The sequence below is a fragment of the Phalacrocorax carbo genome, chromosome 1 (genome assembly GCF_963921805.1).
Source record: "Phalacrocorax carbo chromosome 1, bPhaCar2.1, whole genome shotgun sequence".
Taxonomy (NCBI): domain Eukaryota; kingdom Metazoa; phylum Chordata; class Aves; order Suliformes; family Phalacrocoracidae; genus Phalacrocorax; species Phalacrocorax carbo.
The window spans coordinates 82,041,470-82,066,054 of record NC_087513.1 but is presented as its reverse complement, the minus strand read 5'-3'; the positions used below and the strand labels follow the sequence as shown (position 1 = coordinate 82,066,054).

Genomic DNA, 24,585 nt, shown 5'->3' with positions numbered 1-24,585 from the left:
GAGTATTAAGAGTTCAGCTCACTGAAGAAATTATCTACAAGAGCTTTCCCCAGAGGAAAACTTAAAGTTTATTTGCCATGGTGAAGTGATAGCCTCTTCCTCCTGCACTACTGGTATCTGTAAAATGTCACTGAAGTTAACAGAAGTCTGCCTAACTTGTAGACTTTGGATTTTAGCCTCTTATATTTTCTTTTTTTTTTTTTTTTTAGATTTTAATATGGCTTTTACCTTAAAACTAAAGACCTTGGTCTTGATGCTTGCTCTATGTTACATCAAAGTCATGAACTAAATGTTTGCTCTATGCTACATCAACGTCATGTACTTGATTTTGCTGGACCCGCTTCTAGTTAGACGTTTCACTTTCATAACTAGTAACAGTTGAAATATAGCTTTGTGCAAGAGTCAGAATCCATAAAATTATCATTTCTATCACTGGCCACCATGGATTTGCTCCAGTGTCTTGCTTCCATGCCACAGCTGCTGACTCTCCATCAATCAGTCAGAACTACTGTAGCACAATTCTTCAAGAAAACTTGCATTAGAGTTTATGAATATCAAATAAATATTTGCCTCATGTTCCCCAGCTCTGTCCTAGCTACCTATTTTATTATCTTTTTAAAGCTTTTGTTTGAGAAAATCCTTTAGTCTTTATTTAGGGCCAGGAAACATCATAGTGTCACAAGCTGTTAGCCCAAAGCCTCAATATATAATCTTTCCTGACTAAAAAGACAAAATGACAATAGCCTTACTTCTCCATGTATGTCTTCCTGGGGCAGAGAGAGCTGTCATCAAAATCATGGGTTTATGAATGGGGAGGAGGGACATGAAGTCAACAGGCCATCAGAAAGTATCATTTCCCCTTCCCATGACATTTAGTCCAAATGTTGAGAAAGCTTCCTACAGCCTCTCGACTACAAGGTTTCAGGCTTCTTGGTATAATAAATCAGAACAAAAGGAAATCACAGCAGCTTTAAAATTGCCATTCCAAAACTGAAGTGGGATAGTTATCACCAAACACTCCTTTACCTGTTGCATATCATACTGCAAAATGCATGCTGATATCGCTCCAAACACTATGCCTCATGAGGGCTAATCTGTTTCATAAGGGAATGCAAAGATTTGCCAAATGGGAGTAGGCCAGACTCTAGGTTTCCTTTGTAAAGGGCACATGTCAACCCTTTTGATAGAAATTAGTAGAAGAAACTCTATATGGGTACAAAAAGCAAGGTCTGCCTGTGATTAGGGCACAGCCTAGAGAATGGCAGACTTGGAGCGAAGAGTTTCAGCTTGGTCAGAGTCTTTCTGTGTAGTCTTAAAGTTATCACCCATCCTTAAAAGTAGGAGCATCCTGGTAGGACAAACCTGAATGCAGTGAATATTCACACATGGATACATAATCTGTCCATGCCTGTCTCTGCATGAAACCCCATCATCATCTGGATGGGGGCACCCAAAAGCTACAGTAAGCCCAGCCTACAGGTTTTTTTAAATTCAGCTGCTTCATTCCTGGTTGAGAAGATACCAGTGGGAGCTTGCCTGAGTAAATCAGTGTGAAAATTAAGAACTAAGTTCTGAAACAACAGTCAGATTTCTCTCTTCTCCTTAATATCATGCCTCTTCTTATATCCCAGTCATTCTGCCATTTTAAGCAAATCAGGAAAAAAAATGTTGCTTCTGCACTTGCTGCATTGTTTCCCTCGCCTCCCCCTCTCAAATCAAATTTAGAAAGACAGGTAAACAAGCTGTATAACTGCCTTTTGCCTAGCTTGATGTCCTTCACTACAATCCCAGTTGACAGGTTCAGTGCTGAGCTGCACAAAGTGCTTTCTCTAGGTGTGTGTGGCCTGAGTCACTCTGCAGTGAATCTGACAGCTGAGTGCAGTGATACAGACTGGGAGCAACAAGCAAGCTGGGGAGGTGCAGCTTGGGTTTCCTTTACTGTGCATTTCTCTTGAATCCCACGGGCAGGGCATAGCTCGCTGTGGCATACTACAAGGCTCAGTGAGCTATTCTCTTTGCTTGAGAAGATAATTCTCCTGTTGTAAATAAATGTTTAGATTAGTAATTCATCCATTAATTTGCAGGCATCTATCTAATTATACCTGAATGACTGCAGGATGAGGCACTAAACATTGTTTATCATCTAGGCACAAGGAGCTAATCTAAAATATAGGCTTAGTGTCCAATGATTTATAACATCAGTAGCTTAGACCCTGATACTACAAGTGATTCCAGCAAGGCAAACCTTTGCATCTCAGTGGTGTCCTCATCAATGAATCAAGGGTGATCTCCTACACGGGGATCTTCAATCAGTGTGATGGTATCATCACAGACGCTATGGGAGTTTGCCATAGATAATGGAGAGTGGAAAGAGCTTCCTCGCACACCTCGATGCTTTGCTTTAGGTCCAACTACAGTTAGGGGAAAGCACCAGTATATAATGTTTGGAAAGTGGGAGATTCTAGTTCATAACATACTCAAGGCTTCATCCTGCTTCTGTACCAGTCAGCCACACTTCTTGGTTATGACAGAGCATACTCAGCAGTCTCTGGTCCATTATAACAGGGAAGAAGTCTGGATCCTCCTTACCCTGCCAGTGGCTTTTGCTGTAATTAGCCATTAATGCTGCAACCGATCATGTGCTTTAGTTCCCAGAATAAATAAGATCAACTACCACAGATGTGCAAGGACAAGTAATTAAATATTTATAAACAGTTATAGTTATTCTGTTTGTTTATTACCAATAACTAAAGGTCTTTGTCCTTTGAGAGAATTAGCTAACAAGGAAATTTTGGATGTTAAAGTGCAGACTTTTCTGAGTTATGCCTGAGCATAAAAATATATGAAAATGGTTACAAGGGGAAACGTCTATTTTCTTCACTATTTATACATGTACATATTTACATATTTACATAAATCCACCACTATATGAAATCCCATATATGAATTTCTAACTGTATTATATATTATATCTATAAATCAATATAGCCATTTCTAGATATATAAATAAACCATACATGGTATTTGCTCTTTTTTGACGTAAAATGCATTCTCTTTCAGATGTTTTGAGAATAGTGGCTTGTTAAAACAGGTGTTGTCACATACAATATTTAACAGATGTCTGGTTTTAGATAACATGCCCATTGACAAGCTGTGGTTCTCACCTGAATAGTTTTATGCCCTAAAGCTTGGGTTTGTTGGGTTTGCCTAGATTATTTCTCTTCTTCCTCCTCTCCCACCCATACCATTCACCCTTTCTCCTCCCCTGCCTCTCCAGGTTCTACTCATGAGGCAGCTACAGGGCTGAGGGGTACACTGCAATTTTGGTTTGCATGTTGTGTGAAGAGCCTGGCTTCTTACTCCCCAGCATCCCTTTGTGCTGCTTCCTCTCATTCATTTCCCTGAGGACAGCTGAAGTTGGATTGTGTCCCAGGCCTGTAAGACTGAGTTACCTGGTGACTATTTGCACCTCTGTCCTCCTGAGTTCTGTTAAGCCATAGAGATACTCCTTGAAGTTTATAACAAACACACTTTAGAATGAGAAAGAAGGCATGTATATATTTCACTTTGGAATTCTCTATCAGATGCTTGATATTTGTCCTCAGCTTGTTCATCTGTAGTGTACTCCCTTATCTTGGTGTGTGACCTGCCTCTGCTGGAACAGTGGATGAGTGGATGCACGGAGATGAATGTGATCAAACAATCTCAGTGAAGGCTGAGAGGAGGCAACAAAGGATTCCGTACAAAGCAGAATTACACCAAAAGTGGCTAGCTGTTGGGTTTGCTCTCTGCATCCATCTATACAGGCCAGATACTGTACTCAGAATTTCAAACATATTTTCATAAGTATAAGCACAACTTTGGACAATTGAAGTACATTTTCTTTTGAGTAAAGTGCAATCAAGACAACAGAGGGACCAGACTTCCAAATTATAACTACTGAGGACAATGGCAGAGTGCCAAACATTTCAAAATGAAAAAAAAATTATTAATGAACAAACTCAGTGCTTTAAAGTTTCTCTCTTGACTCTTGACTTCCAGATAGCAAAAAACACTCTAATGCTCTATCTCAAATGACTTACAGCAGACTCACTGACCTTGGATCCTAAATCAGAGAGTCTTTTAATGGTATGCAAATGATGGATCAAGTCACTTAGATGTCAGTAATCCACACTTGCAGATAACAAAAAGTGCATATAGTTCCACTCTGACAGACATTGCATCTTGAGAGAGGTATTTCTGTGAAACAGCAGATCCAGCTCCTGAATCCCGCCTAGTGGAAATCAGGAACTGCTGCCTCCCTGACAGTGTGGCTGTCAAATACATAACTGGTGGTATCTTGCCACTTCAAGAAATAATTGCTCCCAGTTCCATCTGGGTTTCCACCAACATACTTATCTCCTCTAATATGGAAGAGCAAACTGTGGAGCAACCTTGAAAAAGTACTGATCTCTGCCATAGTTTAGCAGCAATTTAAGAAATTGTGAAAAACAGCAAGCACATGCATACATGTAGGTGATATACACATGGCAGGCACCAGCTTTACAAAATTAGAATACTATTGACTTTAATAGAGTTGCTCCTACTTTACACGGTTTTGAAAGGTGACCAAATGTCCAGCAGTGCATACCACTGGTGATATCAGTCACTCCAGAATGATGTGATGCATGCAAAGGAAGTATGCACATGCTATTTAAAAAACTAGAGAATGTCCTGGTTAAAGAACTGGTATGACAGGTGGGAGACTGAGAAATAATTCCCATGTGTGCTCTAGATTTCCTTAGAAAGTGTGGCCAACCCAATACCTGCATGCCACAGCTCTCCATGAGTAAAATGGGAATAACAATTCTCCATTCCACTGTCTTTTTCAGCTGACCGAGAAGCTCTTGCAGGCTGAAAGTTCCCTCCTGATGTATATATGTGTGGATTTTAATTTAAGCATAGCTGTGAATGCTGTGTATGTAATTCAACATCATGTAACATTCAGTTGGATATTCCTACAGTTTTCTGTTGTAAATGGCAACTTAGTTCTACAAGAAAATACATATTACTACTGTGACCACACCCGCAGCGCTCTTTCCAGTTCTATGCTACTAAGTACAAGAAAGACATGGACATACTGCAGTGAATCCAGTGAAGATCCACTAAGATAATTAAGGGATTGGAGTACTTGAGGTACAAGAAGAAGCTGAGATTGTTGTACCACAGGAAGAGAAGCCTCAGGGGGATCTTACCAATACGCTTAAATATCTCTTGGGTAGATTAAAGAATACAGAGCTAGACTCTCTCAAGGGTACCCAGTGAAAGGACAAGAGGCAATGGACACAAATTGAAATATAGGAAATCAATTTAAATGTTAAAAAACCTTTTTTACTGTAAAAGTGATTGAATACTGAAACAGGTTGCACAGAGAGGTTATAGACTTTCCATCCCTGAAAATTTTCAAAACCCAACTGGATAAGTCCCTGAGAAACTTGCTCTAGCTGACCCTGTTTTGAGCAGGGAGTTGGACTAGATGGTCTCCAGAGGTCCCTTCCAACATTAGCTATTCTGAGATTCTGTGGCTGTATGATTTCTATGCACTGTTCTCAGCTGGGGACACTGGACTCTCCCAGTATAAGTTTTAACAGATACTAGGACTCATCACTGTTGCTATGCTGGTAATGTGGTAGTCTCATAGCCCTGCCATCTTGCATGTAATTTCTGCAAAGCTACAAGTGTTTTGGGCTTTTTCCCCCCTTTATCATGGCAAGTTATGACATACAGTCATATGATATACAGTGATTGGCTCTATGTAGAACTATGGTTATTGCAGAAAGGGAAAGGAAATTCAGAAAACTTACTCATTTCCATGTATTCTGGAGTTAGCCCAGTGAAAGGTTCCAAGATATAGTCAAGATCCCACTGCTGAGGGTTCTTTGATTGGTTGGTTTCCATTTCCTTTGTCTCAGTTCTTTCATCCTTCAGCTTCCTGAAGAGCTTCTTTAGCTTTCTGAGGAAAAAAAGTTCAGATTGAACCTACTCTTTTTTTTTTTCTCCCTACAAGATTGGTTCCAAGTCTTTGTGCAACAACACAAAATTTATATCATGTTCCTTTGGAGCCCCATAGGTTTAGTTTACACCATCCTCTGAAGTTCAGATGCTGCTTATTGCCAGGTGACAGGCTGCTGGGGGCAGAAGTTACTGTGTTCCTTTGTCAAGAGGAAAGTTACAACAGCATAATGCTGTTAAAATGGAGTTGAACCCAGTACTTTTTAGTAATTGTTTCTTTCTAGATACTTGTTGAATGGGCATCTTCCTGAAGCACAAGCACCTTGGACCTAAATAATACTAGTAATAAGTAATGCTCTCAAAAAGAATGCACTGGGCACCTCTTCCTCAAGAAAGAAAGAAAGAAAGAAACAAAAATACCAGAAGGTTATATGATGCCTTCATACCACATATCCAGCACAGGTGCACTTTTCTCTCACCGTGAAACTTGGGAACTTCCAATATAGTATACTTTTAAGGTCAAAATGAGCAGACATATTGACAACCAAAGAGCGTGCAAGAAAGTTCAAATTCCTAAACCTGGTGGACTTACGAACATTTTAGCAGAAAAAACTGCCTGTTGTTCAAAGCAAAAGGAAATCACCACCTCTGCTAATAAATCTGTGGCACCGAAAAAAGAAGTGTCTCCAAGATACTGATAGGTCCAAAGCCAATTAGGACTCTAAAAATTAATATTATTGATTTAAATCCAGTCCTGTGACCACCAGAAAACACCTGCAGCTCTTCAGGTCCCAGTGCTCTCTTGTCACAAGCATCTGAGTTTATCTAAATAGACAAAATAAGATGCTGCTTGTGGAATCTTAAAGAGGAAGGACTCTTTTCTTTAACCAAAATGATGCTATAACTAATAAAAATAATAAAATATGTACCTATGAAACGTTAAGTATAAGCAATGTCTTAATTTTACTAATGGCCTTTCATCCCAAAGAAATGCAATTCCCTTGCTTCTACCTGAGGTGCAAACAGCGTTCAAACTAATGAAGAGAATCAGTATCATTCCTGTCATCCACAGACAGAAATCCTACCTTAGTCACTTTGGATTCAGGAGCAAATTATTGTTAGAAAAGTGTCACTTGGGATATACACGGTAACAGCCTCTTCACTACTCCACAATGCCACCCATACTGGAACTCGCTGGGGAAGAATTAGACCTCACTGGAACTTCTCTGCAAGTTTATGTCTAAGCCACTGCAAACTACAGAATTCTGTAACCACTAACATCAAAACTGAAGCATTTATTGAGTGCTTATGTGAAAAATATATATTTCTGAACTAATTTTTTTCCTGAGAGTTTACTGATCATGTATAAGACAAAGGAAGCAGATCTACGTAGACCCTGAAAAACTTACTTCACCAGGAGGAAGGTGCTTTATGTACTTGCACAACTGTGTAATCTTCTTTCTAAGATATGTCATAAGAAATTTAGAGGTTCTTAATTTTCCTTCAGCTATGCTGCAGTGTGTACAGAGGTGGAACACTGAGCTTGCAGACAACCACTGTTATGATGAGACTTGGAAATTCCTGATTTCGGTCAGGAAATTACTACTACCTGAAAAGTATACATCTTGCAAGACCAGCTACACTGGTTTTCACTGCCTCTGAAGCAGAAAAGCAAAACCATTTCCTACCATTTCTTCAGTAAACACAGATCATTTATGTCTCCCAGCTCCCGTAGATCAGGAAAGGCTGTATCAGAGGTTCTCATTTGATCACATTTTGTCCACATTTGTCCATTTTGGCCAGACTATAAATTAATCACATGGGTGAGCAATTATTTGTGCAAGTATTTCTTTGGACCTCAGTGGGAATAGTAGTATCAATCACTGTCCGACTGAGATGGGGATACAGATTTCACGACACTGACAAATACGTGGATTTCATAAGTAGTATAATCCCAGAGAAAAATGAATCCATCTCTAAAAAAAGCGTAAAGGATTCCCAATGCCCCTTATAGATGACATCAATGACTTCATGTTATTTTACACATTGAGAAATTCCCATGGGAAAATGCAACAGAATGAGATATTTCTTCAAAATCAAGGCAGTGAAATACAGTTGAATTAGCATAAAACATCAAGATTTGTACTTACTGTATGCTTTCATTTTGCAGATGAAATTTATCTTACACAAATATGCATGACATTTCATACTTTTTCACATATGTGCCATATGAGTGAAAATCCAGCCTAATTCCAGTGATGTTTTGCCAGAAGTGTAAGCAGGGCCCTCCCACAAACTTTTCCCCCACAGCTTGTGATAAATCCTTTGAACTAGAGGTGTGTGGCCTGGAGACAGGAGTTTATGAGGAAATGATAGGGGTTTTTATTTGTACCTCCAGTTGAGTAGAACTGCTTTTTCAGACCCTAACTTAAGTAGCAGGGAAAGGCTAGCTGGCAAACACACTAAAGGCTTTGCTGAGTAGGTTTATTGCTTTGTTCCTGAATATATACTGAGCCACACAGGAACACTGTGTCACCACATAGCACAAGGCTGTATAGTAGCCTGGAAATTACCACGGTGGCTGCAGAATTTTGACACATTCAATTTCATCACCAGTACGGAAGAAATGGGGATTGACAGACACACTTAAAACAGATCTAGATTGGGTCAGGCCCTGTGAGTCCCAGGATCACAAATCTGCAGAAATCAACGCATCAACTTCAGCTTTTTGTTCCAGGTGCAGCTAAGATGTAGCTCCTAAGTCTGATGGTAACATCCTCAGTACTTTGGCAATAACCGGATATATTGGGCTAACGAAATACCTTCAGTACCCAGAACGTTCAGTTTACGCAGTTTTAATAAAAGGGTGGGGAGACTTAAAACACTTCACAAAAAAGAATTAGATGGATCCTCACAAAGACATTTACCTCCTACATCATGCAAACTCGGCCATTTCAAGACACTAAAATTTCTTCCCCCCACTTTATGGCAATCAAGGGAACTTGTCTGTGACAGAAGTGATGCAGTATTTAGAGGGTAGGAGTTGGGGGGCAGGATTTAAAACAATCAAAGAATTCCCAGGATGGTCTTCAAGCATACCCCAATTAATTTCTTAATGTGAGGGACTCTCAGAGGACAGTGAACAATACATTCAAGACAGTGCAGATTTCTGTTCCAATAAAATGATATGAACTACAAACATCCCTCACATTTCCACGGGCAGATGAGATTGAAGAGCATCTCACTGTCAGTGTGCAGCAGCTGAGATAAAATTTGGGTGAAGTATGTACATGTGTGACCTAATCCTCTGGTTGTAGCACCACAGAGTCAAGTTATAGAGTTTAATGCATACACATAACTCCCCTGAGAACCCAGTAACCAAAACAACAGTTGTTGGTTTTAATGTTTATTTGGGAATACACTAAATCTGAGACTCAGTTACTCAGAATAATTTTTTAATTTTTCATCTGGCTATCTGTAAACCAGGCATGAGGAGTGGCACCATTAACCATTTTGAGTTAAGCTTTGAAGAGTGTTCTTATTTTTATTTTTATGGAAATTTTAAAAAGATCAACTAACTGAAAGCAAGCCAAACTAATTCAAATTTTCCACAAAAAAATGTACCTTTTTGTTGCTTCCAAGCATGTGAAGTTTCAGACCAAACAGAAATGTGTCAGAAAGCTAAAGGAACAGAGAACAGGGATTTGCACAGTGTTACTCCCCAGCTATACAGCAGTAGGACAATGAAAATGAGTTTTGCAGAACTCTATAGCTGCACATATGATTGTGCTATTAAAACTAAGTTTTTAAATGTACTTGTGTGAAACCTGTTTTTTAATTACTCAGATCAACACTTTTAAACAAAGATGGCAGACAATGATAATCAAAAACTATTTTAGCTTCTGATTTCTGCATGCCAGGAGGCTCCACCAGTGAGAAAGAGGTAGCTTTGCACATTTGGGATGAGCCTCCAAGAAGCTTTGTGCTGGAGAGGCACAAGCAGTAAAGTTTCATGACCCCACTAGTAGCTATATGAATCTGGACAAACACAGAAAACTGTAGAACTGTAGAATAGCCATTATTTCTGGTCCTTTTGCCAGTGAATATCGAAAAGCAAGATACATTCTTGAAAAGACTGAATTGCATGATAGAAGAATGAATGCAGAATCAGCGAGAAAAAATGAAGAACAGTTTTTTGTCAGAAGGCTATGTCTAGAGCAGTTAAAATGATGCTGCAGTTTCTTACAAGGGATAGGCACCAAACTTGTGTTAGATAAGAGGTGGGAACATGGTACAATTATGCTGTTTGTAATTCCTAATATAATCAATAAGCATCCCATTATGCAAGGTAATCAGCATCTGAAGAGAACATAAAATCACTACAGGAAACACTACAGGAAAACTCGTGAAGAACCCACAAGATTTTGAGAAAAAACATGAGGAAAAGAAGGGAGAAATCAAAATCAATAGATCCTGCTGGGCTGCAAGCACATGGTGCACTTACATGAAGCCACCTTTTAAAAAGACAAAACAAAACAGAGATGATTCAACAATTGCTCTATTTATACAGTAAAAAGGAGTAGCAGGATTTGAGGAATCTAGAAGACGACCACGAACATGACTTGGGAAAAATGATAAATTTGTGAAGTGAGATAGAGTAGAATGTATAGAGGCTGGAGAGGCAGGGCAACTGGGAGGCAGGCTGAAATAGGACAGATGCAGGAAAATTATTTTGTTGGCACAAGTCTTTGTGTCTTCAGTGGCTGTGTAGTCCTCACATTGTATCTCCACCAGAGCTTGCCAGAAAGGTTGGAACTGAGGATCATTTTACCAATTTCTCAAGACTCTCAGTTAACAAATGCTCTTGGGTACTGCAAAGGCATATCACCTGTGACAGTCACCTGTAGGGGAATAGACAGGGATTGGTGACCGGAAGATCACGGGATGTGACGGAAAGATAGACTCCTTCCCATAGGAGTGGCAGGAACAGGAAGCGCAAGAGCTATATAAGCGTGTGATGCAGCTAAATAAACGGACATTTTGTATCCATCATATTGATGTCTGTGCATCACTGTCCCCAGGGTGGGTAGAGCCCTGTGTCCCGGAGGTATGCGGCCCAAGATAAATTCTCCCATAGAAGCGTACAGCTACAGTCACCGAGAACTGGATTTGAAGTATTGCAAGGCAACACTTGCTAGAGGAGAGATGCAAATGGAGACTTTACACAAAAAGATAGAAGAGCCCTAGAATCCAGCTGCCAGGGATGAATGATTATTTATATCAGGTAGTTTTTAAGGTTACCTTTCCAGTTGATGCTTCTTCCTTTGTAGCATGATAGAAGAGGGTACAGGGAGAAAGCTAGACAGGAAAGACTTTTAGGTTGAGTAGCCAGAGCACATGTCTCTAGAGAAAAGGAAGAGCAGTGACCCAGACTCTTGTGTCCTTGCCTGTAATTTTGTTTGCTGCTTTGGAGAAGGAACACTGAAGGTCCAGGCTTTGCTTCAGTCATATTCCTACAGTCTGTTCACATAAGGAGAGACCTTTTCATATTCACAGGTGGGGGTTACAAGAAGGAGGCAGCGGGAGAATGAAAGGACTTTAATATCTCATCCTGTTCCACAAATTTATGGTATAATCATGCTTCCTTGGCACACTCAGACCTACTTGCTTCTACAGGAGTTTCAGTTGCATTGGGGATTTATTGATTTCTCAAACAGAAGAAAACAACAACGAAAAATAGGGAAAAAAGGCAAAAAAATACCCCATTAATTAAGAATAATTTTTAAAGGTGAAAAGCAACATAAAAGATAATAGCTATGAAAGGGTATCTTTAAATTTATTTTATTAAGTCTTGGTATTCTCATAGAGCATATTTAAGTACATTTTGAAGTAAGTGATGGAAACTGATGCTGGGTAAAAAGGCCAAAATCATGGCCCTACTGAAGTCAATGGGAGTTTTGCCATTGACTTTGACAGGGCCAAGATTTCACCCTAAGGGTTTATTACCAAGGTCAAAGACAGAGAATAATAAAATAACCACATATCTTTTTTTTTTTTTTTTTTTCAGTAAGTTTAGAAAAACAGAACTGAAGAAAAGGAGCTTTAAAGGAACTCTAGGTTAAGGCTCTCAAGTCCTGAAGCCTTTTAGGGTCAATTCCATTGCAAAAGTAAAAGAACTGTGGTATGTAACATATCTGAGTGAACTATGATATATTTACATCTGTTAAGCTTGTGAATTTCAGCCACACAGAACACACATTTCAATTCAAGAAGGCTCAGTTTTCCATAATTCAACTGTTGCTACATTTACCTAGCTGTTCTTATATTCTTGGGTGTAGAAATTGAAAAAGAAGTCACAGAAAAGTTTAGAACACCAGCAAGTCACATCTGTCATAGCTGTGCCGCTGTTTCTCCAGAAACATTGAAGGAAAAAACAAGGATGTGTCCCAATGACCCCAAACAATGCAGGGCTGCCATCTGAAGTTTAACTACATAACTCTTCAGCCAGCACCGACCATGGATAAGCCAGAATGAAGACATTGAATGATGGTTCCCAACTGTGGCAACATTTGGGACATTAGAGACATAATGGATGGCTGTTGCTTATAAACTCAGTCTATCATCTCCTTAGTAGTATTTTTTGAGGGAAAGAGGCAGCAAATGGGAGTAAAGCTTTGTGATCTTCTGCAAAGCACTTAAAATGTCTTGGGTTTTACGGTGAATGAAATCAAAAGGTTTTCTGAAAATTATCCTGAAATCCCAAGATTTCAATAAAGAAGAAAGCTTTTGATCTGGGTCATCATATAACTTAGCAGAGAGATATTTCCATGTTATGAAGAGAGGGTAGTTCCAGGTTCTGAAGAACAAATCCCCACTTATCACAGTCCCTTCTGCCTCTCTAAATGGGTAAGGACGTCCTCAGTGAAAATATAGGGAGGCAATGGAAGAATACGTGTTATTCATTCCGACTCTCATTGCCTTCAAAAAGAAGCAAAGCAAAGGGGAAAAAAAATGTAGCTGCTGAAACTGAAGATAGAAAAGATTAATCTATCTTTCTGTCACAGGAGGACTGTTCATCACAGTGCATAACCTGTGCAAAAGTAGACACCAGAAAATAGAACAATGGCCACTGAAGGCAGAGGTATCCTGGGAAGGAAAATAAAAAACTTATTGGCAAAAAAGAGGTGATCTAACAGAGGAGATGAGCTGACTGTTAGAGATTACCAGGGAAAACAGGCAGCTGAACAGAAGGGTAGGGGAGTAGAAATGAGGTAGAAAAATGGAATGAAATTGTCACATTCTTGCAACAAGATTTATAGTGAGGGAACTGAGAAATAATTTGACAGGAATTTTCTGTTTGGACTGGATAAACCTCTACTTTCATGGGTCAAAAATAATAAATACAGTATTTTTAACATCATAAAATCCCCATTAAAAAAGTCCAGTAGCAGTAATTTTTTGGAAGATGAGAAAAAAATCACACCAGGTTTATACTGAGAAAGCTTTAAGCCTTCAACATGTCAGATATTTTGGGAATGATTTACCACCCTTTTCTCAAAATAAACTACACTCAATGAGATGTAGACAGAAAACAGGCCCCCCTATTGAACTTTGACACAAGAATAATGAAAGTATCCATAACCCAAATTTGATTTGTTTGGGATTTATTTATTTTCTCTTTAAATTTCTTCCAAAAAAAAGTTCTTGCTAGGAAAAGGGAGAAAAAGGGCTCATTTTAAAAATATTTAATAATCTTTTAAGCATCACTTATCCTGGTTTCTGGTTAGCATCTTCAAGGCCTTCCTTAGGGATGTGATCCAAAAGCTCCTGACACCAGAGTTGAAAGACTCTAAATTCAGTGGAGCTGAGGTTTGTAGCTAAGCCAGACTCTTCACCTAATACAACATTTACACATCACTGCCACCAAGGATGATTCAGTTAACAGACAAAAGAGCAAACCTCCCAAGGGGCAGGAACAGAACATTCTCAGTGGATTCCCAGTGCCTGAAGATCTGCTTGACATTGGAGACAGACCAAGAGAGCTTTCTAGCTGTATTTGGAGCAGAAGACACTGTGTACTAAGGATCCTGTGGCAGACAGCCACTGATCAGCGTGTCAGCATCTCTCCCATACTCTAGCTCCTCCATCATATTGAGATACAGGCACCTTAGAAACATGTGGACTTCATCTGTAAACCCGTAAAATAGTCATAGATCAAGTAATACATTTTAACATCTTTTATGAGCTATTGCTTTTCTCCTTGCCATCTCTCCTTCACTTTATACTAATTTGTATTCAATACTGCTAACCTGAAAGCTTCTCTAAAACTTCCCAAGAGATCTATCATACCTTGCCTGTTTTCCCAGGTTTCTAAAATTAATTTAGATCAATTATTTAATATATTCAATCACTTTCTTTAAGGCATTTACTGCAGATATAGCCAATTATTCAACATAAAATACAGCCAGATCATTTCATCACAACCAAAAATGTAATTTATCATCACATTCAATTAGAACCCACCGAACGCAGTGGCAAAAGTCCCATTCAGCTAAATAAGGATCAAGCCTTTAATTTACCATGTCATAGGAGTAATGCATGGTAATGGAGAAGGTTGGGATACATACGGGATTCCAATTTCAAACAGATTGTTTTGAATCAGTTGTTTTCCAAGCATAATGATGCTCAGCTGAATACAGAGTTCCATCAAACAGCCTCCTGGAGCACACTGTAATTAAACAAAACCGTAGAGTGTGAAGGGAGTAAGAGAATTAATTTAAAAGTACCCACCTGGGAGAGCTACTGATGTCTATATGTGCCCATCGCTCCTGCCAGCAATTTGTGCAGGAGCATGGAGCTTGTCGATCATTGCAATTCTGTGCTTAACAAGGTATTTCATCGCCACTCATAAAACTGCATTATGGAAAAATATGCAGAGCGCTGAAATAGCTTACTGTGTCCTGGGGCTACTATATTTCCTTTTAAAATATTTACTATATAATCAATGTAATAAACATAATGCAGTATCACCAATACTCTTCCAACCTGATGTCTCCCAAGAGGGAAGAAAGTCTTCAGTCTTGCACTCATGTGCAAGCTTTATTGTAAAACTTTGAGTAAGTCTATTGGTTTTCAAGGGAATACCCACAGCAGTTAAAAGAAATTTGGGGGGGGGGGGGGGGGGGCGGGGAAAAAGTGTTTACAGGTTTAGCACAAAATGGCTATACCTTTTTAGGCATTAAAATTGCTAAGCTTCTAGTGATCTACAGAATGAGAATGAGAAGCCAGATTCAAGTTCTGGCTCTGCCATAAGTTTCCCAACGACTTCAGTTAAATCATGTTATGTTGGTGTCTTAGTTCCCAGTCGTAAAGCATAGGAATGATGAAGCTTTACTAAGAAAGACCACGAAGTACTCAAAACTGCAGAAAGAAAGAACATACAGGTGCCTCAAATGGAAAATTCAGGTTTCGTCTATGTTGAAGATGTCTTGTTTTAACGTCTTCTGTTTTTCCCTTATTGCCTAAACTGCACTGAAATACACTGTACACTTACCTCTTTTTGTTAAAGACTTTTTTGTTTGAATTTCATGTGTACTTACCTCTTCCATTCGATAACCATCGAACACATACACATAACGGCCAGGACGGCCAACAAATCTGAAAGCAATAACAATGTATGAAATAGTATACAAATAGGAAAAAAGTTAATTTTAACAACATAACTGTTCATCCATATTAGCTAAAATATTTCAGAACTAGCTACTCCAACATGAATCTTAAAAGACTCAATACCTATTCAATTTCGATCATTTAAAATTATTTCAAAGTAGTAGTCCCCTGCAAATGATTTTCTACTACATCTTGATGAAATAATTTTAATAAAATCTTTTCTGTGCTAAAAAATAATAATCATCTCCCTCTCTTGATTGTATATCAAAAACTAAACTGGGAACACATATCCTAACTTACATTCTCTTGCATCTGAGTAGTGCCTTAAATGGAGTTATTTACACATCTATACAGCCAAGGCTCTTCTGAATACGCAGGGAGAAACAGTGAGACTGAATTTATTATAACTATACAACACAGAAAAAATGGTTAAAAAAGAAATAAATTGGTGATATTTTTCATTAATGTCTTACAATATTTACAACTGCTGGTAAAATGTATCATTAATTCTTAAATCAATGATGCTGAATTGGATTAGTGAAGACTATAGATTAACAAACTTTACAGCCCCCAAAAGGAACAGAAAATGGTATGAAACAGAACACAGAGGATGTTTTAAATATTTTTGCCAATGTTTGAGCAAGCAATCATTTTAAGCTTCCCATTCAAAAGCACACGGTATACTGTGGATAACTGGGTCCCAAAAGACAATTATCCTGAACCCATAGGAAGTCACACTTATTTAGCAGGACAGCTGAATTAGCATTTTGGTCATTCAGTTCATTTGCCAAAACATGCAACTTCCAGTTGACTATAACTATTTCTTAATTTAACTTGATACAGGCAAATAGTGCAAAACATTGAGAAAGTAATAGATAAAGTAGTTCCACAGTTTTAAATGAAAAAAGAAAATCTTTATTCTAAAACCTCTAAGTGATGTTTCAAGAAAAAATTGCTAAAATGTGGAAAGTGGAGATCTGTAAGCACTACCATTCACTCATAAATGTAACACCCTTTTTAACTAAAAGGAATTACTTTCTGAGGTGTGGATTATTCTTAATTTAGAAAGAAAACTAAAATGTTGCATTTCAGTACAATACTTAGAAGAGAGACAGGACAGTAGTCAACATCACGCCCTGCCATTCAAAAGCACGTTTTAGGCCACCCTATTTATTCTATTTTTTCATAGCTGGTGAAGGTGGCCAGTCCCAGACTTAGTTATGTAGCCCTTTGTGCCCATTTTTAAAGAATTAGATATACAGAAATATCTATATACATAAATATCTATATGTAAATGTCAATTTATCCTACCTTCCTTTAAAAAATGCAACATAAAAAATTGGTGCATAAGAATTCACAAACTTCAGTAGGAATGCCTTCAATATCAGTCTTTCCTCAAAGGTTTTCTCTGTTTTTGGTACCTCTGGGCAGGGAAGGAGGGGAAAAAAAAAGAAAAAAGAAAGCACACCACAGCAAATATTAGTAATTTTAGTAAATATTATTAGTAAATATTAGTAAAAATTAGTTAATATGTAAACATCCCTGATATCCCCAAACATGGTTCTCCCACTAGCTATCTGAAATTTGAAGAAAAAAAAAAATTGTATCTTAATATTCAACTGCAAAAATCTAAAGCAGTAGAAGCAGTTTTAATGTATATATCTATATAAATATACATATCAGTTACAGAACTGAAATAACAAAGTATTAATATCCGCATCTCAAGAATGATGAAAGCAAAGTACAAAGACTTTCATCCAGAAAAAAACACCTTAAAAGCCTTTGTAACTTTGTGTGCACAAGCCTTTTTTCGATAATGAAGTCGTTAATGTGCTTAATGCTAAACACAAGACTAAGTACCTTGCTGAATAAGGCATTAAATGAATTAATTGCCATGCAAAAAAAAAAACCCACATTTTTTGCTAACATTTCTCCATTCACTATATATATATATATATTCTACATTTCTAGATAACATCTAAAACTGCATCTTACACATCATCAGTATTCATTACTCTGTTCCCAGATTTATCTCCAATTTCCATGGAAATTTTCTAGCAACAGAACACATATATATAAGACAGAATCTTTTCAAATTTACAGGAGGATCTTCTTTTAAAGACTCTATATGGGTTAAACTCTTCTATTAGCATGCTCATCCTGAGCTGTTAAGTAATTTGAGAGCAGATAATCTGATTGTGGTATGTTCTTAACTGAATTTCTGTAGCACGACAGAAGTGTGAAATAATAAGTTAGTTCCAAAGCTCTGGCTTTAAGGACTTAAAAACTTGGCTGTACTTGTACAGTTTTCTTTTGGGACACAGTTTGGGTGTTTTGGTTGCTTTGGGTTTTGCTTTTTTTTTTTTTTTGTTAAAAAAGAAGTTGGTGTTTATTTGAGCACTAAAGAAATAGCAAAACTCTAATGAATCCCTACTGCCCAGTTTTATCTGTGATACTTTCACAATATTTTCATAAAAGACCAACACACAATCTGGTGAGCCTTAAGCCATCATTCACTTATACATATAGAAAAGCTTAATTAAAACTTCGAAGAATATGAAAAATTTGTAGATGACCCCATATGCTAGATAGATCCTCAGGACAACAGCTCAGGGCAACAGGAATATCAAATAACAGCGGTGCAGCTTTTAATTTGAGGGAGAAAAATCCTAGCCTTTGCCTTATGGATAACTCCCAGAAAGATGAGCTCAGCCTCTGGATGAAAATTTGCACACCATATATGGTTCCAGAGACTCACTCAGCACTTCACTCCCTCTCACACTCAGATATACTATATCATACCAGTAGAGGCATGCATAGAATTTGTCCTCTAGCTAGAGGAGTCTGCTACACAAGAAATGCATCCAGCGAGAAGAGATGCATTAGTAAGAGAGAAAACTTTCCCACAAAAAATACGATACACTGGTAATATATGGTTGGTTGTGCAGCATGTTACACCAAAACTGGGCACTGAAACCTTCCATGTAGAGAATGAGTTGAGATATCTTTGGCATGTGCCTTAGCTCAATGAAGGAGCTGCTGCCTTTATAAGGCACAAACCCAAATACTTTTGATTTTGTCCCCATTTGACTGGTTGTTCTGAATGAGCAAATATGCTGCAAATAGAGTTTGAAACCACCTGATTTCTGAAGATGACCTATTCAACCTGAGAATACCAGGATATAATGCACTTTTGCTGGTTTGATCTGTGATAAGGGGGCATCAGTGCCCCACTTTGCTGGGTTCACAAGAGGTGTGTGGAGTCCTAGTTCATTCTCTACAAGTTCTCTGTATTGATTACAACAAAACAACTACTTTTTTCCTGCTGCACTGGTTGGTATTGAGGTAGATCTATTACTTTGATCCTATGATGAATGCGTTTGCTATCAGTAGTAGTATTCTTGTAACAGATGTAATTTTTCACTTGAATAAAGTTTCAAGTGCACTTAGGGTTGGAATAGAAACCTACGCTGTCAAGAGCTGTTCCTCCAGCCCAACAAGTCTGTTCCTCAGCTTGTCGATTAACTGCAGTGTGAGAAGAGAATTGAGTATGTTTTGCTCTGTTCAGCAAAACGAAAGTTCACAAGGTAAGGAGAATATATCAGCATGATGAATTGTGATTTTTTTTCTTTTTAACATTTGGCGTCTGAGCCTAGCACTGGAGAAAGCTGCCTGAATGAACTTTCTAACTCATGTAATTTGTAGCAGTAGAGATTACTCAAGCTGGATCCTTCTTAAACAAAACATCTGATGGTTAATTAGGAATTCTGCCTAAATAAAGAGAGCAGGATTAAAATTAAATGCAAAGTGACAGGGGAAAAATAATCAGCAAGTAAGAAATTCTTGTTTCTTTCACAGTTCAGGCTGGCAGACATTACAAAGGGAGAGATTTCCCTTCTGCGCTTCCCCCAGAGAGGCAATGGTAGTGGCTTGCACTTCCCAACTTTTGCCTAGAAACTGCCAGAAACGAGAAGCCTCACCTTCACCTCTCCCTACTCTTCCCATACAGCAGTGTCATGCCTTAATAGTTGTGCCCTTTCTTACCTGGGCAGGTGCAGTGAACAGAATTGATCAGGTCACACACAGTTAGCAGCCTGTCAGTTATATGAAAGCTGAAAATCTGGGTACAGTTTTGGCCTGGACAGTAAGCCTGAGCTTCCTTACGCTGCTAGAACAGTTCATCTGTGTAACCCTGCTATATTCTGCCCAAAGCCTGGCGCAAACCAGAAATAAACAAACAAATTAACCCCATATGGTGGCATTCTGTGAAAATTAATTGCTTTGTCTTAATTCCTTTCAAATACTTTACAAATTTAATCTAAACTATCAGGCCATCCTTACTGGTAAAACCACAGGACCGTATTTCAAAAATTCAGGATTGGACCTCTGTTATGACAGCTACAAAACTTTAGTTGATGGTGTCCTTCAAAAAATAGGACCAAGAGAGACATTTTCACTTGTGACTTTGAGAGCATTTTGAGAAAGTGAGAATAAGAAACACAAATCTTAAGAGTTCCTAAGGGGAACTCTTCACAATGGGTCAGGCTCCGATTGTCAAAAAGTGTCAGTTTGGATGCTTACATTTAGATGCCCAAAATTGACAGGTAGAACGCTTGCTACAGTTAAAGGCATCTGTGGTTGCTGATTGATTTTCAGTGTTTTGAATCATTGACTTTATGTTCCTAGACTTCGAAGCATCTAGAATTAGATGTGATGTATAAAAACATGGGAAACAGTACTTAATGACAGCTATAAGAATCTCATGCTAGGGCCCTATCAGTAAACAACTTTGGCCTGATTTATTTAACAAAACAAAACCCCAGCCTAAACCCCTATTAGTAAATAACTTTGGCCTAATGTATACAGCAAAACCAAATTCTATCCTAAGCCCTTATAGTAGTCAAAAGACTTAAATATATTACCAGGCTTGTAACAATCTAATGACGTTAAAAACAACCCCTAACTGAAATAGGTATTATTATAAAAAATTCCAGTCCAGACATGCCCTTTGAATGGCAAAAAAGTTTTTTGAGTGGTAAGGATCTGGCAAAAATCACATTAGCAAAATAACATGGTAAGCATCAGCCACTGTAACTTTGCCAAAGCCAGCAACATCTTTGAAACAACCCAATGACTTTCAGTAAACAAAGCTCCTAGAGGTAAAGATATATATATCAAAATACATACCAGGTCAAAAATTCTCAAACAGCTCTAGATAAGTGGATCATGGCACAGAGCCAGTGAAATGCAGAAATACCAGCTGAGATCCTGTAAATAGCACAGCTGTGTTAACATGGCATTATGGCCAGGCTAATTAGTCCTATTAGTAGCACACTGCATGTTGTGGCGTAGATCCCTAGTTCACAGAGGCATGTCTGAGCGTCTTACCCCATAGGCCTGAATATTTTCACTGGCACTCTGCAGTGGGAAATATTCCTGTAGAACCTCCTTGCATACTCTCATGTCAATACATGCAACATACTAATGAGGAATGTGGTGAGATAGTTTTACCAATTTCTGTCAGCCATTTCGCAACAGCTCCATAAATTTCATCAAGTATAAGTATCACAACGAGGTTTATGATGACAGCAGTTGCAGTCACAGTCACCCGAACATTTGACCTGGTTGTCTCATTTGTGCTGAACGACAAAGCTGCTGCTGTTGTGATTCGGTATACAATCACACCAAATACTGCTGAAAACGTCAGCATAATCTGCAAAGAAATGTACAGATAGATTAGTTCAAGTTTGAAAGCATTTAAACAGAAGCTTTGACTGAAATGCCAGGTTTGTTCCATAACTTGGTATTGTGTTGTTATTTCTTAAAGCAACAATAATACAGGGATAATCAAATTAAAAATGTGACAATTCAAAACTCTTGAACAGTGACATAATGAAAAAAATGGATGCAGAACACTGAATTGGCACAACAGTTCCTGAGGATGTTCATGTACTCTCTGATTAAAGCTCCACACATTATTCATGCAATACTGGTGAAACTCAGGTAGCTCGGGTTCAAATGCAGGTATTAAGCAAGGTCCTTTATCTGGTGATCTGTCCAAGCCATCTGAACCTAAGGCCCTCAAGTGTGTGCAGTCGAGTAAATAGGCTTTACTGGCTGAAACAGTTTTACCTTTGCACAGCGGAACTAGCACCCTACTCGCCAGTTGTGTTTGCTCAACTCTTGCCAGAAGTTAAAGAAATATAAGTTTCCCCCGTTATTATTCTTTTAAGAGTGACCTAAACAGTATTACTAGGGATTCACTTTACATTTCTGTCCCAGAAATGAGCTGATATCCTGCCACTCTTCATGCGCTAGCTTTGACCCATGAGATGAAGAAAGTCAGCCGTGCTACTTAAGGTCAAGTTCCCACAAGAAGAATTTGAATTTCACAGGGCTCTGGTATTCTGGTTGCAAAAAACACACCCCACAATTAAAAAAATAAAATAAATCAATAAAATAGCAATAAAAACCCAGCAAATTTTCATAGCCATGGCAGGAAAGGGGGAGAGGGTACATTTTTCTCTTTCATTTTTGCCTTTGGCAAGAATTCCAATGTACATTCATTATTTTAGGTGAAACCTCTTGAGATCCTCAGATGAAAGAGACTACCTAAATGTGAAAGATTAGACTATTGCAGTTATTTCAATGGGCCTAGGGGCCCAGATTCACGATGCAGGTTTAAGGAAATTTAGCCATTAATTTTAAAGATCTAGCAATAGTTTATTGAATTCCTGTATGCAGAGGAAGGTTGTCTTATGAAAAGTACTTTTGCAAAAGAACCAGAACAAGAATCAGAGCTATATTCAAGGTTGAAAATGAAAACTGGCCACATTTAGTTTTAACAGAGAACTAGTAAACTTACTAAAAAATAACTATTTAGAGAGACTCATGAAGATATCAGATGAAATTCACAAATATGTTTTGTGAGAAAGCAGTAATAAAGTGTTACATCAAGTAAAACATCTAATTTTGACTTTTTAAAGAAATAAAGAATTGTTTTAGCTATTTTAAATCAAATACAGGTGAAGAGTTTTTGTTTCATGCTAATATTTTTCATTCAATAACTGGTCTAAAGAAAAAAGTCTAAACATGAAACACTTCAAAAGGAGATGTTTCAAATGGCATAAAATATTATTTCCTTTCCTTCTGTAGTTTTCATTGTGTGGAGAAAACCGCTCTAATTTTTCTGCTTATTTTTGTCTTTTTCTTTTGACTTACCTACCAAACATGCAGACAAAAATTTGATCATGTTGAACTACCTGCAGCTCTTGCTGTGACAGAAGTGGTGCAGGAACACAAGGATTAGAACTTTTACCTAACTTGCCCACTACAGAAGTGATCACGACAGTAGAATAATAACCCCAATAAAGAAGAGAAAACAATAAAGCAACACCTGGCCGTAATCCAATTCACCTTCTACCTCTATAGTCACTTTCAGCTGTTTTCATTTTGTCAGTTTGGGTCACAGATTCCTTCCTCTTAATCACCTTCCAAACACTCTATTTCTGTTTCTTTCCCCTGTGGATTTCTTTGAAATTTTTACTATTATGGTGAACAAGGAAAAATAGCGAAGTAAACTTGTATGTATCTTTCTGGAGGTAAAGACCTCTCTGGGCCTCCATAGACATCTGTCTCCATCACAAGCTTCCACTTGGAAATGGTATCTTAACAGTACAGGAAGAAGAGTCATCACTAAACAGAGAAAGAGGAAATTTCAGGTCATGGAAGTTGAATAGCAAACTCTTAAACCTGACCAAAGGATTTAATTGATCCATAGCAAAGATTACCAGAGGATGAGATACTATCAGACGCTTGCACTATTCTAGCCTTGTCAATTCATGCAGTGCCATAGCAAGTTACACAAAGTTACCTGAAAAATATGTTTTATTTGTTTAAAGAAAAAACATGCTGGTTTTGCAAAAGCACCAGAGCTTCAGAAACGCCTCAGTTGCCCAGCTGTTTTTAAACATGTGCTTAGATGCAGATGGAAAAACATTCCTTTAGGAGTCTTCATTATCTGTGGATTCAGCAACAAGAGAAAATCGAGCAGGGCTTGTAGGACTGTACAGTAACTGAGAGCATACTTCTCACTCCCCAGACAGTCACTGAGAGGGAGTGGTTCCTGTATCTTCACAGCATTTCTCCCTTTCCTTAGAATACCTCTTTTGTCCACATACCAGATCAGATGGCCACCTTTTATCCAGGAGCTTACTTTGCGTTTTGTTGTCATTGTCAACTTTTCATCTAGCCAGTTCTATCCCCTATTATGGCAGACAGTTTCTTCACCGAATATCTAAACTAGTCTGTCAAGGACTCAATTGCTTAGAAACAGATGTGAAAATTGGCTGCAGAAAAGGTCACCTACTGAGCCTGGTATGAATGAAGACAAACAGGAAAGCATACTAGATCTGAGAAGGAAGCTATAAAACCCCGTGGGCTAGACTGATACCTTCATCCAAGTAGCATAACAGTTTAATGTCCAAATAGTTTTTTAGTTCCCCAGTGGAGTTATTCTAAAGTATTATGCCATGTGAGTAAGAATAGGACAATACTCAATGAACCCAGAGAAAGGCTCCAGTGATGGAATTCCTCCATGCCCTCCTGTTCTCTTCCAGCAGCCACCAACATTTGCATCACATACTCAGAAATCTTCACCCCAACATGTACCTTCTAAATGAGGAGTTTCTAAACTGTGACATATGTTATTACTCATCACACACAAGCCAGACTTGTATATGTCCAGCTCAGCCTAGACCTCCTGCTACCACTGGTCTTACTGGGCAAATAAGACTTGTGAAATTCTGTTCTAAAATCCCTGCAAAAGATATTGTGTAAATCAAGGTTGGATCTTCTGCCTCCTCAGCAGTCACGTGAGGCTTTCTGTACAACAAAAGACCTATGACCAGATTTTGAAGCACCTGT

At 38.3% G+C, this 24,585-nt stretch overlaps 1 protein-coding gene across 1 annotated transcript in view; it reads right to left on the bottom strand.

The window, feature by feature from the left end:
- Positions 1-24,585, bottom strand: part of ANO2 (anoctamin 2) — a 201,398-nt gene that overhangs the window by 17,198 nt on the left and 159,615 nt on the right. The window contains exons 16-20 of the mRNA XM_064437499.1: positions 21,172-21,373; positions 16,972-17,083; positions 15,591-15,648; positions 14,619-14,719; positions 5,844-5,992 (exon numbers count right to left, since the gene is read on the bottom strand). Coding sequence (XP_064293569.1) covers positions 5,844-5,992; positions 14,619-14,719; positions 15,591-15,648; positions 16,972-17,083; positions 21,172-21,373 — 622 coding nt within the window. The remainder of the gene's footprint in view (positions 1-5,843; positions 5,993-14,618; positions 14,720-15,590; positions 15,649-16,971; positions 17,084-21,171; positions 21,374-24,585) is intronic.